Source organism: Accipiter gentilis, chromosome 5, assembly GCF_929443795.1.
Source record: "Accipiter gentilis chromosome 5, bAccGen1.1, whole genome shotgun sequence".
Lineage (NCBI taxonomy): Eukaryota > Metazoa > Chordata > Aves > Accipitriformes > Accipitridae > Astur > Astur gentilis.
The window spans coordinates 10,866,467-10,883,880 of record NC_064884.1 but is presented as its reverse complement, the minus strand read 5'-3'; the positions used below and the strand labels follow the sequence as shown (position 1 = coordinate 10,883,880).

The following is a 17,414-nucleotide window of genomic DNA, read 5'->3' as shown; positions in this document are numbered from 1 at the left end:
AGGGTGACTCATCTGCATTTTCTCAGATCCTTTCTACTTTGTGAAGGAAAAATGTATTGATGCCTCTCTGAAGCCATGATAAACCCAGAGAAAAATCTGGTGGTATGTGAGAGTACATGACAAAACCTCCCAATTAATAATACCTTTTTTGACAGATTTCAGTCATCTGTAAATAAAATTAATATAACTTAATGTGTGTTAGCATGATGTATTTCATATTCCTCATTGGTCTAAAAGTTAAAACTTACATTCTGGTTTTGTGCCTCAAGATAGTAAAATAGCATCGTAGAGTTTTTCAGTTTATAGACATTCATTAACGTAGCCAGTCTGAATTCTGTTATTCATCATTGTCTGCATCAGTGAGTATCATTCCTGATGTCTGCAGTGTGTGCTGGAATATTTACATTATAGCTATATTCTGCTTTCTGTATTCTGTCAGGGATGGGCCTGCTTGTGGAGAAGTGCAGAGCCATAAAAACTTTGTTCTTGCATTCATTCTCTGGTAATTGTGATGGGTGCTCCCAATTACATACTGCATTAATAGCCAAAAAGGGTGCTAATCTGACTAGTTGTATTGGAGACATGTTTCAAGTTACTTCCTTCTGCCTTTGGCAGTCACTTCCACAAATCCTTATTTACTTGTGGAGGGGAAAAAAGTGGCATGGTAACTGAGACAAGAAGTTGTTACGCTGGCACATTAACTATATAATTTGTTTTATATAGAGACTTTAAAGGTTAATGTTCAGTGTGGTTTTGTGTTTTTTTTTTTTCAGTAATCCAAAGTCTGCTAATCAGAGGATAAACAAAAAAGTAAACAATGATGCATCGTTAAGGATTCAAAATTTGTCTATTTTGGTGAAACAAATAAAAACTTACTATCAGGTCAGTAATTGTTTCTTGTATTATGTTTTACCTAGAATTCTTTCCAAGTATTCCTTAATAGTTATGCCTCTAAGGGTAACAATAATAAGACTAACATTTTGAGATATTGTATGGATGGTTATTTTTTTATAAATCTGCTCAGATTTTTTATCATGCTTAATTTACAGGTATAGTAGTAGTCTAGAAACACTTGTATGTGAATGATAATATGTTTATATGATAGGTATTCTGCATCTTTGCTCCTATAGTACATTAAGCAGTATCAGTTGGTATTTTCTGAATTGAGGCAAGTTTTGTGCCTATGAGAGAAATTATTAAACGTGCATTTAGTCTTTATCAATGAAATCTTTGTAAGAAAACATGATAAATTTTATTGGTTATAGAATTAATTTGATTTCAGTAGGAAAAAAATCAGTGAGATGATAACAATCAGGTGGGAATTCATAGTAAATGCAGTGATTATCTAATTTAGAGCTGTAAAATAGCCATTGAATTTTTGTGGGTTTTGCGATAGGTAAGAGCTGGTACTATGCCTTCTAGATGCAGAGCCTGAATAGAGTGGTGTACACATGGACATGCAGTAGTAGGACACTGCAGATACCACCAGCATCCCTTACAGCGTGTCTTTCAGTGCCCTCCCACAATTCCCTGCACCTTTCTGCCAGGAGAGTCCAGAGCTGGGAGAAAATCTCCTTTATCTGCCTCTTAATAGTGGGTGCATCATGACAGAGCCTGTACTGTTGTATGCTTTTCCTTGTGTGTACACACATAGTACATGTTCTCAAAAACTCCAAAGTGCAGTGAAAATTCCCAGCTGTCACTTACTGCAGAGGTCAACCACTGTACATCTTTCTAGCTAGCACTTTGAGCTTCTGCATACTTCACATCATTCTTTTCTTGGCAGCTACTGTGTGTGGGTATAAATGCTGCCTAGTAAGACCCATACGCTTTTCCATTTCCTGATGGTAGTCATTTTTGACCAGGCATCAGTGTTTCACAACTGGTGCAACAGGAGGCACAAACACGGACAGGATTGATCTTTATTTGAATACAAAGCATTCCCCGTGCTTCTTTGGCCTTATAGTATCAGCCAGTCCTAGTGCTGTTGCACTAGGCAGAATCGCTTGCGTTTAGGTAGCTTACCTTTGAATGATTCAGGATTGTTAATGTTGCTCCAAACCTTTGTGTTAGAAATAATTTATTATGGCTTTTTTTAAAACAAAAAAGTATTCTTACTCAATAAATGTTAAAATCAGTCACCATGCCTTTAATGGTTCAAGTTTGCCCTGTGGACGTCCAAGCTGTATGGAACTGCGTAGACCTTTTCCCCCCTTTCCATCCCCAGTCTCTCAGGCTCCTGGTACAAGTGAGGGAACTTGCAAACACTGCAGGTCTGGCATTTTAGTAGGAGTAAAGGCATTTAGTAGCCAAACTGGAACACTTGTTCAAATTTAAAATTGCTTTTTGCACGTGGGCATGTCTGATTGAACATCAACACATGTTGCTGATGGTCGCTCAGGCGTGCCCACATGTGTACAGGGAGGTGTATGCCTTGTGGTAGTTTACTGGTTTTGGAGAGAAGTGTTGAAGGATGGACTGTAGTCGTTTCCTCTCAAACTTAGTGTGGCCTGGCAGCTGGGGTTTTCCCACAGGCTGTGTATGGGTTAGCAAGGCAGCATAGCAAACTCGGTTTCAAGAAGGGGTCAGTTTAGTTCCTGCTACCTGTGAAATTACCCAAGGCAGAAAAGCTAGTGCTTGACAAATGCCTTGGAATCAATCCAAGAGGCCTCTCATAGCCTGGGGTATGCCTTGACAGAGGTGTGAGCCCTTACACCTGAGTGCTTTGGGCAGCTGTCTACACAGGTATCATGCTTGGTATATGTTCTGAATGGGGTGCCTGAGAGTAGTGGAGCATAGAAGTTAATCATTGTATTGAGATACGAGATTAATTAATGTCTGGAATACTGCAGTAGGGATAAGATATTAAAGGATATAGGGTTTTTTAATTTTTAGCATTCTGTTATCCTAACTCTTAAAACTCTTTATTGTGAGCTTGTCCACGCTGGGTTATTCCATGTGTTTTTATAACATCTCTGGAAAACATTCTCAATTTAGCAAATAATTGCATCAGTGTTGTGTATATGTACTTGTCAAAAAAAAGGGCACTGATAGAATATAACATTCAAAATTAAAATGTCATGTTAGACTACAGAAGTTTTTTGGTTCCTCTGTCATCTTTGTTCTTTTCTGTAATTACAATTGCATCTTCTTTTTCCAGTGAAGCTGCTTTACTTCCTTAGAGCATCACCAAACTCTTACTAGGTCCCAAACCAGTCTTTTGAGCCTATGCATTTCCTGGCAGCATAAGAGTATGGAATTGTTCTCAGCAGCTGATTCAGGAGAACTGATCCACCTATTGGGTTTTGTGGGCTTTGGAGGTTTTATACAGTTTTATCCATGGCTCCCATGGGTGCTCTGTCAGCCTCATTTGACGGATGACATGTGAGTCTTTCATAAAATAAATGCTAATGAACTCTACAAGTTTGTACAAGCAAGGCAGAATTCTGTAAATAGGCTTAGTTTATTTTTGCAGGTTAAATAACAGTTAAAATAAATATGTGAATTTTGGGAGACACAGGTTCCAATGTCAGGTTTTTAATAGAAGCAGTCATTTCAAAAGTAAACACAAATTGAGAGCAGTTGCACCAAGCTTATTGATGAAGTTAACACTGTGTGACAGAAAAGGTGGTAGACATCTTTCAAGCAAGGTAGAGGTGTTGTAACAAAAGAGGTGAGAATGTCATTAGTCCATAGAGGACACATTTCTTGGTTACCCCTACTTGTACTCTGCCTCACAGTAAGAAAAGCTTTATAATAGCGTCATGGAATTATTTGAGCTATTACAAAAAAACCAAACAACAAAAAAGCCACCAAGCCCCCACTTTTTAAAGTATGTGATTTTCTTTCATAGTAGCTATAAATATGCATTGAATTACTTATATTTTATCTGTTCTTTATTGATTTAAAACTTTCTGTGGTGCACTTCATATCTTTTTTTTATTATTTGAAAATTGTCATCAAGATCTCAGAAGTACAAGAGTCATGGTTGGTTGAAATTCATATTTGAGTAGGTCAAAGCTATTTTCTCCTTCCTTATAATTTGTCTTGGGCATGTGCAGTAAGTACATATTTTTCAGTTGAGTATTAATCAATTCAGATATAATTTTTTATGTCCTATGTTAACTAGTGGGAACTTTCAAGTATAGCTATAGCTAATAATTTCTACAGGTGTTTTTCAAGGAATGCTGTCATTTTTCAAACATGACTTAAAATGAGTTGACTTTTATGTTAGGTTTTTAGCTTACAATAATGACACATAATACGTGTCTTTTGGATATAAAGCGGTGATGGTTCTGGAATACATAGCTTTTGAGTATGAACACTTTATGTATTAATGAATCTGTCACTGTGGAAAAACAAAAAGCATGACTCCAGAGCTACTGATGGGATGGCATCTGCTGTGAGTAAACATCTGGGAACAGGAGGAGGACTATTCTGCTTCAGAAGAATTAGGCTCTGTCTAGACTGGGGATTTGACCTGATTACAGCCATTACTGGCTGACAGAAACTATCCATTGATACAGTCTATAGAAGAGATAGGCAAAGCTGCTGCTTGAGTTCGTGGGACTTAACCGAACTAAAACTCCGCCCGATCATGCAAATAGGATTTTGTAGCTTTATATTCAGGATTGTCCCAGCATAACTGCAGGGCAAAAACTAATTTTCACATCCACGTTTCGGTGAGGCCATCGAGACTATGGACATGAAATAGAGGAAGTTGATATTTTGTAGTATAAATGCAATTTAGAGCAAATAAAATAAACATCTGTCAGTAAGCTAGTCAGAGAAACCAGAACACTAATGATTTAAAGGGGTTTTGCTACATTCTGAGACACAGGATCTAGTTGGCTTAAGATCCATAAGCCAGCTCATTGCCACAAGAGGATTTTACCATGTTGAGATGATCTTGCAAACCAATAAAACAAAGCTTTTGTAGAAGTAATTCATATTTGTAAAGTTTTTTTTAATTAGAGTCCAAATAATTAAGTATTGAACACGCATATATTAAGACCTGAAAAATTTTAAACTACTTATGTAATACTGATTTCTCTGTGGTGGTTAGTATTTGTTTGCTTTCATTCGATACATATGATTTAAATAATATTTTAATTAACTTTTATAGGAGAATTTGCAGCAGTTGATCATGATGTCTTTGCCAAATGTATTAATAATTGGCAAAAATCCTTTTTCTGGTAAGTTTACTTTTAACTAAGATGAAAATTTATATTGATGTAATAATACATATTGTTTCACTGGGAATAAAATTAATATAGGATTAAGCCTTTCAACAGAAGATGGTGTAAATACTTTTAGCAAATAAGTGGTTTAATAATGAGTAACATTTTCTTTGTTCACACCAAAGGTCCACACTTTACAAAAATGTGTTCTGTCCAAACCTCAGCACTGGCTGTCATTAGGATTTATATTGAAACGAAGTGCATTTCCCAGCAACCAGTGAGCCACTGATATGACAGAGTATAAGTTTCATGTATTCCCAGCTACTACGCTCTCAACTTTCTTTATCTAAGCCACCCCTGAGAAAATTGGCAGTTGAGTGAATCTCACTTGATCCAACTCCTAATCCTTGTTTTTCCTTCCCCGAAACTCTCCTGCTTCTCTTGCATCGTTACCTGAAAAATATTGCAATTACCTTCTTGCTTTCTCCCCTGAACTGACACTCTCTTCTCCATGCTCCCACCTTCTCTGCTTCCAGCTCTGAGAGTTGCAATTTTCAGACCAAGAAAATTAGCCTGTATGGACCCAGCTGACTATCCACAGCCACTTGGGAATCTCTGCACCATGCTCTCAATTCCAGAAGCACGGAGCAGACACACCTGGCCTGCATGGAGCCACTATGGATTGGGCAGAATTTATTTACTTGGGTCTAATGTGTCCCAGGTGTTCTACTTCTGATGTTCTAGCACCTCAGCAGAGAGGTTAGGAACTACTCTAACAGGCTGTGTAGCTTCCCCTGGCTTTTTTTATTTAAGATGTCTTATATGCCATGCTTCTGTGTGAGACAAATTTTTCTCATGAGCAAGAAGAACCATCTGTGTTACCTCACTTTTCAGTTTCAGGGTTCATAACATTGATACTTTCCACATCCCATCTGCATATATCCCATTTATGTAGGTATCTTTATTTAATATTTTTTATTTTTGCTTTCTGCTTTTGAATATTGCTGCTTTTGCTTCTGAGGTCACAGCCTTTTAAGTTTTTATGTGTGTAGATGCTGTAATCTATCATATGCACCAAGAAGTGTGAATGTGGTCTCTTCTTTTCCAAAAGAATAGAATCCATCATGCTTTTATATTTTGATTCCAGACTTAAGATTTTTGAAAGACTCCATGGATTTGCCTAGAAACCAGATTTAGTAGAGAATGGATTAAAAAAAAAAGGGTCATAGTATTGTTTTTGTAGTGACATTTTTTATTCTCTTCAAGATACTGAGACAAAATATGTCTTAACAATAGTGCAGTATAAGATGAAATTTTATTAAAAATGCACTGCAAAAATCCACAAAGATAATTTAGTATTCAGTTGTCTACATAAAAAACTATGCTTTAGTCATTAATAAGAAGGCTTCTTCCTGTTTTGGGACCTCAGCTAAGTCTAGCTTTTGTGGTTTGGCAGCTGGAACCTCTGGTGGTATAGGCATTGCTCTCCTGTGGGGACATAAGGACTTTACTGTAGCATAGCCCACATATTAAAAAAAACCTTGTTGTGCACGGACGATATTATTGAAAATGTTTCAGATTCCTGCCTGAGTTCCTAATGGAGTTTGATCTGAATCAGAAGATAGACCTGTTCTTTTGGGTTCCATCCAGAACCTTTCCCCTTTGAAAGTTAGGACTGTTCTTGCTATGTCAACTTGAAGAGGACCTCATCCCTACAGGGATTTTTAAGCTTTTTTTTCTTTAGTGGGCAAATGTAGTAAAATCAAACCTCAGTGACCTTTTGAGAGACAGTGTACATCTAACTGCATCAAGGCAAGCCCCCATAGTAAAAGTTGATTCTCTGACAATGATTCGGATTTGGTCCACTAAAGCTTAGGCTGTAGCTGTCATTTTTCACAGGAATGTTTTCCAGTTTTTCCCCTTTGCACTACTTTGTACTTGAGGAATGATTAGTAGACAAATACCAGAAGATGACAAATTGCAGAAAGCAAGGGCAGATAAGATTTAAGAAAGAGAAGTGTGTTTGTCTGTATCAGAGGCAGTTGGCTAATAAAGGAAAATGAAGATAGAATGCTGGATTTGAGCTCTGCTAAAAAAGAGTTCATCAAGAAGAGAGACTTTATCAAGAAGCACTTCAGTTGAGCTAATTGGCAGGAAGCCAGTTTGAGGAGAAAATGGGAGAAGAGCTACAGCCTGTGGCTGTAAATGTTAAGTTAAATTACAGAGGAAAAGGAGAAAGGAGATAATGATGAGGCAAATGTTCTATAACAGGGGAAGAGGAAAGATAAAAACAAGTTCATATTTTTGAGGGAGCAAGCCAGGGGAGGATGGAAGGCTGCAGAGGGTATGAAAGTCGCGGGTAAGAGTGAGTGCAGAGAAGATTGAAGGATAGGATAGGGTAGGGACAAAGTTCAAGCAGCAAGTTGGAGAGTGTAGAAGAGAATGATCTATTTCTGCATTTGTGATGGAGAAAAAGGAAGAAAAACACACAAGATGGTTGGTAGCCATGGGAAGCTGAAGTTGTTCAATATTTTACCATGTTCCTTCAGGGAATGTGGGGGAGAGACATGGAAACTATGTTCAGGTAGGCTTTTAAAAGCCAGTCAAGAGATGCTGAAGCAGTGTGCAAATGAGCATCCGAAGAGGAGTTCAGGGATTGGTTTAAAAAAAAAAAAAAAAAGTGATAAATCTATTGGGATAAGTGAATGTAGGATGTGAGATGTTGGGATGGATTCCTTCTATTACAATATTCTGGTTAACCTTTTTTGATTAAGGCAGTCAGCCAGGTGGAATTCCCCTTCTTTAGCTGAAGTAGCATGCTTCTCATGAAACATGTTTATTGATGTTTTCTATTTCTATGTAAAAGACTTCACAACTCGAGTCTTTGGGATACAAGAAGTCTGTATAAATGATTAAAGATCTCCCATTTGACTTCGTGTTCTTTGTAACTTACCTACTTGACAAACCTCTTTTGAAAAATTGAAACGTTACATGTTGGTTGGGATTATACATACCTCCCTCTAAAAGAAGCAGGTTGAGTCATTGTTGGAAAAAGGCTCTCGAATTAGTATTATAATGCACAGAGAACTCCTGAAGCTATGGGGAGAATGGAGAAGCTTAGCATTTGTCTTTCATCTCTGCTTTATGGCAGCAGGCTTGACTCTTCACTGAAAGCTAGTCAAAATCATTAAGAGTTCTGTATCCTTTTTGGCCTTTTCTTGATTTCTTTTTAATTTCATCTTTTGATCAAGATTACCTTGTATCTGTAACTTTTTGAGAAGGATTTTACATTTGTTTCACTTACAAGGTACTGTAGTGGATCAAATCAAAGGACAATTTTGCAAGTGCTTGTAAGTGAATGGTTACGTCTTTCTTATGTGGGGGTTCATCCAAAATAGACTTAGTTGCCCAATGTAGAAGATTGCAAACTGCCATTTAGGAAAGAAGGTTCTAGTTGAGTTTTCTTTTAGATGCTTATAATCATCTCATGGTCATTGGAGATCACCTGTGATTACCGAGCCCTTTAAAAAAAGGGACTTCAGTAACTTAGGTCAGGTTCAAGAATGTCTGTGCGTACTTCAGTACATGGTAGACATTCACTGTTTGCTATTTGGACTGAGAGTGAATCTGTTGGTATTGGCAGTAGTTAGACCAGCTGTGTTGCAGAGTACAGTTTTGCAGAATAAAGGTCAGATTTCTAGCCAGACCCAGCATTATTATATTTGATAGCATAGCTTTTGTCTGGTTAGCTAACAATGAAATAAACTATTGGCTGAAATCCAGAGTATATTGTAGAAAAGATGCTATTAGGACCCTTTTGTTCCTAGATAGCCCAATGGATAGAGTTTTCTGTTTTAGTAAAGCAAAATGATATATGACCATATAGAATTTAATTTCAGCTAGTCTAAGCTATTTTGCCATCCTTAAAGCATTTGCTTTATGGCATTTATATTCTAGATATAGTGTATATTTAGTAGCAATATGAGGACATTTTGAAAGTAAAAAGTAAAAAACGTCTTTACTGATCTTTAAACAGAGTTATTTAACTTAAGCTTCTTTAGGAGACTTAAGATGCTTAAGGCCAGATTTGGAAATACATTTTGATTTTTAGATGTGCAGATGAATATCTAATACAGCTTTATAAAATAATTTAAATGAACTTGTCACCTTACTCTTACAGCTTGGGGGCGGCGGATAATTTAAGCAGTTTTGTTACTATCTCAAGATAGCTGAGATGACAGTTGGAAACTCGTAGGTCTCCAAAGCACTTTTGAAAGTGTCACTCTGAAGTTTTGCTTTACGAAGGGCTGAAATGATGTTTTTTTCCGTTTGAAACGATGATGAGTGTTAAGCCATTTGTTAACACTGTAAGTTGGCAGTTAAATGGCAAAAAAGGACTAAGTTGAAAGCTGGAAAGATGGGGGTTTCTTCATCTTTTTGTTTTCTAAACTAGGTTAACTTAAATTATATGAAAACAATGAGAAAACCTGATGGTTTCTGAGGGATAAGGGAAGAAGCTCAGATTACCATTTTACACCTACCATTTTTTTGTTCTTGTTTTCCTCTTAGAGCCAGGTACTGAAGAAATAAAAAAACTCCTCTTGCTTTTACTTGGTTGTGCAGTTCAGGTAAGTTTAATTATGTTTATATCTGTATGAAATGGTTTAAGTGTTCTTGATCTCTTTTCTGACTATTTTAATACCTGAGGTGGTATACAACTTTGACCCTCCTTCCTCTAGTCGTACTATTGCATTCCTTGAAAATCTGGATATTCTTATAGTTAAAATGTCTACAAGTGTACACCTCTTAGTTTTATTGTACAAATATAGCAAACTGTTTATATAGTATTTCTAATAGTTTATGAATGGCAATATTGTTAATTCACCTGATACTGTAAAGAAAGGAAGACAATGGTAAAGTACTGAAGGATTATCTTACTGAAACTGATATATTTTACTGAAACTGTTTCATGTGTTTAATAAACTTTTTGATGGACTGCTGTTCTTATTAGGAAAGTTTGTACTATTCAGCTAATTAAACTGAAAAATTAGAATCAGTTATATGTTTGTAACATCTTAAATAAGCAACCTGAGTACTAGAGAAGACAGTGAAAAAATACCTGTGGAACTCACTAGCATAAAATGTGAATAAGTAGCTGTTTTAAGAAACCTCTCCCTTGCCCCGTTTCAGTACCTGTTTTTTCTTTATCGTTAGTCTTGAAAGTTATAATTACTGTAACATGGCATAAATGAAGTATTTATTGGTCAACAGAATTATTAGATAATAATTTAGTAATGTGATCATTGTAATGTCAGTTTTGTCATTTTTAGCTGTTAGAAATACAAAGGAAGAATGAAAATACTTGTGAGTATACATATAAAAGTATATCAAATAGATGTCTTTCTTTTTAGTGTCAGAAAAAAGAAGAATTTATTGAAAGAATACAAGGTCTGGATTTTGACACTAGAGCAGCTGTTGCAGCCCATATTCAAGAGGTATATTGGGGGTTTTGTGCTTTTAATTTTTTTGGACGTGGATTATTGTAAGAAGATTAATTGCATTTGTTCAAAAGCAAGTAAATCAAATTTGTGATTTGTATATCTATTGGTTTTAGTAAGCAAAAAATGCCTTTACCTTTTAACTTTATTCACAAAAAGATTGCATGATAAGCTCTTTTGGATTACATTGTTAAAGCAGTACCAGGGAGCAAGTTTGTTGCTCCAAGAATTTCTTAGAATTACAGCAAATTTACTTAAGTGAAATGTTCATATGCAAATTTATTTATAAAAATATAATTCAAATCCCATATATGTGATATGTAATATATATTTTGTCATAGCCACATTTTGCTTTTTATTTTGCCAGAAGTACAAGGTACTACTTTCAGGAAGACAAGGAACTGTTCCATTACGTACAATTTAGTTTGTTTTAAATGTTTTTTCATACTTTGTCTAGAGAATTTAACCCATAGAGTTTCAGCTTTATTTCCTTTATGCTTCTTTTCCACTCTTATAATTTAAAGAGGATGTTTCTTCTCTTCCATTTCATTCTGTGTAGGTAACTCATAATCAGGAGAATGTGTTTGATCTGCAGTGGATGGATGTCATTGTATTGACACAAGAATATGTTGAACCTCTCTTGAAGAATATGGCATTACATTTAAAAAGACTCATAGATGAAAGGGATGAGCACTCAGAGGTATGGATGTGGTTTGTTGCTTAAGAGAAATATAGTAAATAATTTTTTTTAAGATGATACAGCTTACCATTTTTGTAACTAATAGTTTAATGTATGTTCTGTCAACATATTTAAGCAAGGATTCCTTACTGCCAGAAAGTTGTTTCAGGTAGTTATGGTGTACATACTAGTTGTTGAATACTGTGACAAACTAGAAAAGATAATAGCAGATGATCTTTTTCATGTAACCAGAGTCTGAAACAACTTTAAATAACATTCATCGGTAGTTGAAGACAGAAAATCCAAAGCTGTATCATCTGAAGTCTCCAGGAATCAGTAATCTATCAGTTTGCAAGCCAATTGCTGAAAGATGCCTGTTACGTTACTGTGTCCTATTGTACAGGTTTGAGTGAACTGGAGTAGAATCCATACTAGGAGAGGAGGCTTTACAAGCTTATCGTGAGGCACAATTATTGTACTGTGTGAGAATCAAGAAATAGAAATGTATTTAATAAAAATTGCAAGTTATGAATCATCTTGTTGGTCCCATATTTGCCCCTCAGTAGAGTGTGGACATCTTAATGTTGCAATTATTCCAAGTACTCCTTTGACAGTTAGCAACTGTCTTTCCAGTTCACGGACTTGACAAGAGTAAAACAGAAACTTAACCGTGAGGGGAGAGGATGTATGGTAATGGTTTTTTGCAACACAAAGCAAAAGTATTTGAAGCTGAAGAGTGTCAGCTTTTTTAGAGAGATATATTTATTCTCATGTTCAAGGAATTCTTGCCCTTTCATTACCCAATCCATTCTGAGCACTGATAATTTTGTGGATTTAAAAGTCTAAATTTGAGTAGTTTAAGAACAGCCAAACAGTACTGTTAAATAGCTGTGACTATTTGCGTTAGGTATACAGGTGTATGTAGGGCTTCTAACTTCTTTTATGGCAAAACTTTTCCATTATTCTTGCTTCATTTCAGTCTTTGATTTACTAAGGGACTGAATGATACTAGTTTCTGACATAAATGGCTCTCTGAATGCAATTGTGTACTTTGTTTCTCTCTCTCTCTCTCTCTCTCTCTTAATTTCTTAGACTATAATAGAACTCTCAGAAGAACGGGACTGTCTCCGTTTTCTACCTCATGCATCGGCAGCACAATCACCTTGTGGATCTCCTGGCATGAAACGCACTGAAAGCAGACAGCACCTATCAGTAGAGCTAGCAGATGCCAAAGCAAAGATAAGAAGGCTTAGGCAAGAGCTGTGAGTACATGTAGATTGCAGAAATGTGTTGAGAGTCATAGGGTTTTAAGATGTTGTTGATTTCGCACAATTGTAGTACTCTGTAGACAAACTCTTTCAACTCTTTCTCTGTAGACAAATTCTTTAAAATGTTAAACTACAGTTTTAAATGTTGGGGTTTTTTTTGGTTTTTGCACCCCAGAAAGCATATTTTTAAAATGTAAGCATATTTGTGGACTAGTGTGACAAATACAACTTTTCATCTGTGATTGTCTTAATTTGTATTATATTGATGTTTTAACCATACACATACTGAAATCAGTGAATGAGTGCTGTGGCTATTTTGTATCTTTTGTACTCTGAACTTTCTGAAAAACTATGTTTGAGCAATCTCTTGAGTGTGTTAGAATACAGCAATGGGCTCTCCACTCTACATAAATTGTTTGCTTTATAGAAATACTCATGGCTAATCTAATGCAGCGTTGCCTTTTTCTTTTACATATTGTGTCCATATTGTTGTTTGAGGCAAGTTCTTTGTGCTTCCTCTATTGTTCGTTATAATTAATGAATCTCTGACTATAGTTTTAATATATCTGTATTCATGTATGTTTCTAAGAGAAGAGCTTTGCAGTTGAGCCAGTTGTGGGGTGACACACTTAAGAACAATTACATGGGGCAGACAGGTAGGGACTGGAAGCAAGAGCTGTGTCCTGACCGTTCAAGGATTAGTGGCAAAACCGTCCTTTTTAAAAGGAGGTAGTGCTGTAGTGATTCCTTATCAGCAGCATGATTAAGTTACCTGTTTCTTGTTGGAAACAGAGTAAGAAATAGTCATCTGTGGTTCATTCGTGGTTAGGAAACGTTTAGATTTGTTGCAGATAGGAAAAAAAATATCATTAGAATAACTTTTTGTCCCCCATCTTTGTAGAAGATTCCTCATCTGCACACCACTTGTTTGCTCATGCCCTTCAATACTGATCCACTTTTACCTGCCATGCTGCTCTACAGAGAAAAGTGAAAGAAAGAAAATTATGCAAACTAAACTCCACTAAATCTCTTGAACCACTGCAAACCTAGATGCAGAAATAGACTTTGAGATTATTGGCAGGGGGTGGTTATTTATGTCTAAGGAATAATGTAATTTGTAAAATGGGTAACTTTTGTAGCTTGGGTCAGTTATGGTTTCTTACAGTTTCCAACTTGGTACCTTCATCCAGTTAAGGGATTGCTCTCTTCTTCCCCTGGTGCTGACCCCTTAGCTAAGAGGTATATTCCCCTCTTTCACCTCATTCAAGTACTGTGAAAAATCAGTCCCACTAACAAAGAACTCTGGTTTTTCATATTCTAATGAAAACCCTTTTTATCCCTTCTCTATTATGAAGAAAACTGATTCAGTAAGTATCAGTGGGTACTTATTCTGTCTTCATAGTCTAGGAACAAATCTGAGCAGTAGTGAAGAGTTAAAGAGAACAGTAATAGTCCAGTGGAGAATCTGTTTCTCCCTGTAGCAATGTGTAATGTTGTTTAAGCAGAGTGAAGTACATGCAGTCTGAACTTAAAATACAGATGTTAAATCTGAAGAGACTCAATATGTATAGTAACTTGCCTATAGTTTAGAAACAGCATAAATAAAGATTTCCTTAATCCAGCAATGCTCATGAGGAGAGGAGGCAGGTAAAATTAAATTAAAAGTTGAAGGTAGCATAAGTCACAATTATCAGCTTGCTGCCCTTGTCTTACCAGAGTTTGTTGATCAGATCATCCTAGCTGGCTGGATTAAGTATCTGGTTGATTTACTCAGAGGATCCCCTTCCCCCACTACATCTTGGTCTTCATGAAGAATAGAGGACAAAAAGATAGGCTCTTTTTTCTGATGTCTGTATTATTATGTGTCTACTGAAATGAGCCCGCCCAGGATATTCTATAAACAGCTGCACCAAGAAAATTAGTGAAAAAATTGCTGTTATTAGTTTGATTGACAGTTAATAGATAGCCTAAACAGTGAACACTGGTATGTTCTGTATAATTTAGTACAATCCTCTCTAGTCTGTAGCTGAAGCATGCAATTAGGGCAACAGTGATGGCTCGGAACAGTTCACGTTTTGCACCCTATTTGAATTCAGTTCGTAAATAAATTTCCTTTACTTGTAACAGTATATTTAAAATACTAGACTGATAAATGGTCTGTAGCATTTGGTATTAAAAGCTGCATCTATTTGATAAATTTAAAATCAGATTCATTCCAGAGTTGAAAATATTCATCTTAAAATTTACAATCTGGTTTTGGCAGTGAACCTTCATACCTGGTTTAATATGCATTGCAGCTAACATAATTTCATACAAAAGGTCTGTAAAGATTATTTTTTCAGTTGGATGCAAAACAATGATTTGAGGCTTGTAATACAGAAACTCCAGAACTGGATATTGCACATCTGATTTTCTGTATTAAGTCCTGTGTGTTTTGATGTAGAATGATAATATCAGAATATGAATGTTAATAGAAAACTTCCAGTAATCTAACATAATACAGCATACATTTTTAATTTTTTATGCTTTCTGAACACCTATGTAAAGGGAAAGCTTTGATATGTGCTGTGGACAGTGATGTTGCAGTGAGCTTTACATAGATGAACCCTTGTATACTTGTAGGCTGTCAACAACCTTTCTGAAACAGTGTATGGTTGCAAAAAGATCATTCATTGTGAGATTGGCTCTTTTAAAAACAACTGTTGTAGTTTTGTTTAAAACGAATATATTTTTTTCTCAGTATAATTACTTCTAGATTGTATTATACATTTCAGTCCATTAAATTCTCTTATCTCCCCCTTCTCTACTTCTCTTTTGTTTCACACTTGTATTCCAAAATATTAAATAGTATAGTAACATGTTTGAATAAGCAATGTATCTTTTAGCAGTATGCAATATTGGATATGACAGGTTTTTTCAATAGTGAATGCTGTTTGCTCTGAGGTGCAGTTCAATTTTGAACATTAGGTATTCTGTGTCTTTGAGAGAATTAAATATTTCCCTTGCCCTTACTCACTGTTTCACAAACTCATTAGTTAACAAACTCATTTTTTGAGCATCGAGAAATAAGTGTTAGCTGGAAGTTAAGAATGAGTGCTGTAAGAATTGTAGTATTCTGTGTCAAATTGGTTTTGTTACAAACTTCTGAATCGACTAAAACAGACACTATGTTGTTTCCATAAAAAGAAAATTTATTATGCTTTTCATAAAATTATTAAAGTTATTAAGTGGTATCCTCTCTTAATGAGTAAAGGCATCTGAAAACCTTAATTCTTCTCTAAGAAAAAGAAAAATTACAGAAGTATAAAAGTGCTTTTTAAACTGGCTTTACCTGATCTGTGACAGGATGCGTCAGTGGTCATGGTCTGGTTCTTCTGGAAAAATATTTAGACCTTTGGAATGTATATTTTGGAATTATTCTAAGTTTACTTTTGGATGTGAATCTCCTGGTACATGTCATGTGTATTGTCTCGGGTTTTTTTACCAAAAAAATCTGTTATCACAAAAAAAATCCCTTATTACACCCTAATGTTTTCTGCCCCACATAAGTAGGAAATCTTAGTGAACAATTTAAAGGACTATGAAAAATCTGACCAAATTTGAAAGATTAGATGTAGACTAAAACCTAAAGAATATGTAAAGTATAATGGCATACCTAAGTTTTACACTGTGATGTCCTTGAAATCCTGGATTAGAACAAGGAAGTCTCACAAATCTCAGTATTTTGTTCTCAAATGAGATGCTGATTATAATATTTTGCAGTCATATTTAGCTGTTTTGTGTTTTCTCTTTTTAAGTGAGGAAAAGACTGAGCAGTTGCTTGACTGTAAACAAGAATTTGAACAGATGGAAGCTGAACTGAAGAGACTTCAGCAAGAGGTATGGGTTTTGTATATCTATTGTTTAAAAAAAAGTGGGCAAAAAGAAGTTGCCGTGACCAGAACACCACCACCCCCCTTTTTTTTTTATTTTTTTTTTTTTCATTAGGAAGTATGTTTTCATGCACTCTGAATACAGTCTTTTGTAATTTATTCCTTTATTTGGTCAGGTATGCTGAAAAAATAGTTAGGTTAGTATTTCTTTTCTATTTTTTTGTTTTGTTTCCACATTCAAGCAGTTTACCACCACCATATCCTATGAATGTACATGTGCTGAATATTTCTCAAAAATAATGCAACCAAATTTTGTCTGGTTTTCTTTATACTTTGAGTCTATGTGTTGATAATGAGGGAAAACATCTGATTAATTTATTATTAGGATATGAGTGTATAAAATTGTTGCGTGTCATTTGAGAATATTACCTGTGAGAGAAATGTGCTGTTCTGAAATATACAAATGTGTACATATCTCTCCTTGAAAAAGGCCAATGTAGTTTTCTTGGAAATATATTATCTGGACTGAGCCTCTAAAATACTTTTTTTTCTTTTTTTCTTTACCTTTCTCAGAATTAACTTATATCCCTCTGGGTTACCCAGATTTAAATAATGAAGCATCTATGTTATTCTTCAGCACGCAATGTCCAGTATTCTTGGCTTTAATTTCTGTATTTTCATATTTTCCAGAATATGAATTTACTCTCAGATGCCCGTTCTGCCAGAGTGTACAGAGATGAATTAGATGCCCTTCGTGAGAAGGCAATTCGAGTTGACAAGCTTGAAAGTGAAGTCAGCCGGTATAAAGAGAGGCTGCATGATATTGAATTCTACAAAGCTAGAGTGGAGGTATATTAAGGGGAAAAAAAATACTGAATAATCATAATTTTTTGTTTGCTGTGGCTTTTTCATAGTTA

At 35.5% G+C, this 17,414-nt stretch overlaps 1 protein-coding gene across 11 annotated transcripts in view; it reads left to right on the top strand.

Annotated features, from left to right (window-relative positions):
* The window catches only part of CCDC88A (coiled-coil domain containing 88A), an 83,530-nt gene that overhangs the window by 19,038 nt on the left and 47,078 nt on the right, over positions 1–17,414 (top strand). For all 11 annotated transcript variants that reach the window (XM_049799720.1, XM_049799719.1, XM_049799718.1 and 8 more), the window contains 8 exons: positions 774–882; positions 5,126–5,195; positions 9,750–9,808; positions 10,592–10,675; positions 11,238–11,378; positions 12,450–12,619; positions 16,423–16,504; positions 17,188–17,346. In XM_049799720.1, the coding sequence (XP_049655677.1) occupies positions 774–882; positions 5,126–5,195; positions 9,750–9,808; positions 10,592–10,675; positions 11,238–11,378; positions 12,450–12,619; positions 16,423–16,504; positions 17,188–17,346 (874 nt within the window). The remainder of the gene's footprint in view (positions 1–773; positions 883–5,125; positions 5,196–9,749; positions 9,809–10,591; positions 10,676–11,237; positions 11,379–12,449; positions 12,620–16,422; positions 16,505–17,187; positions 17,347–17,414) is intronic.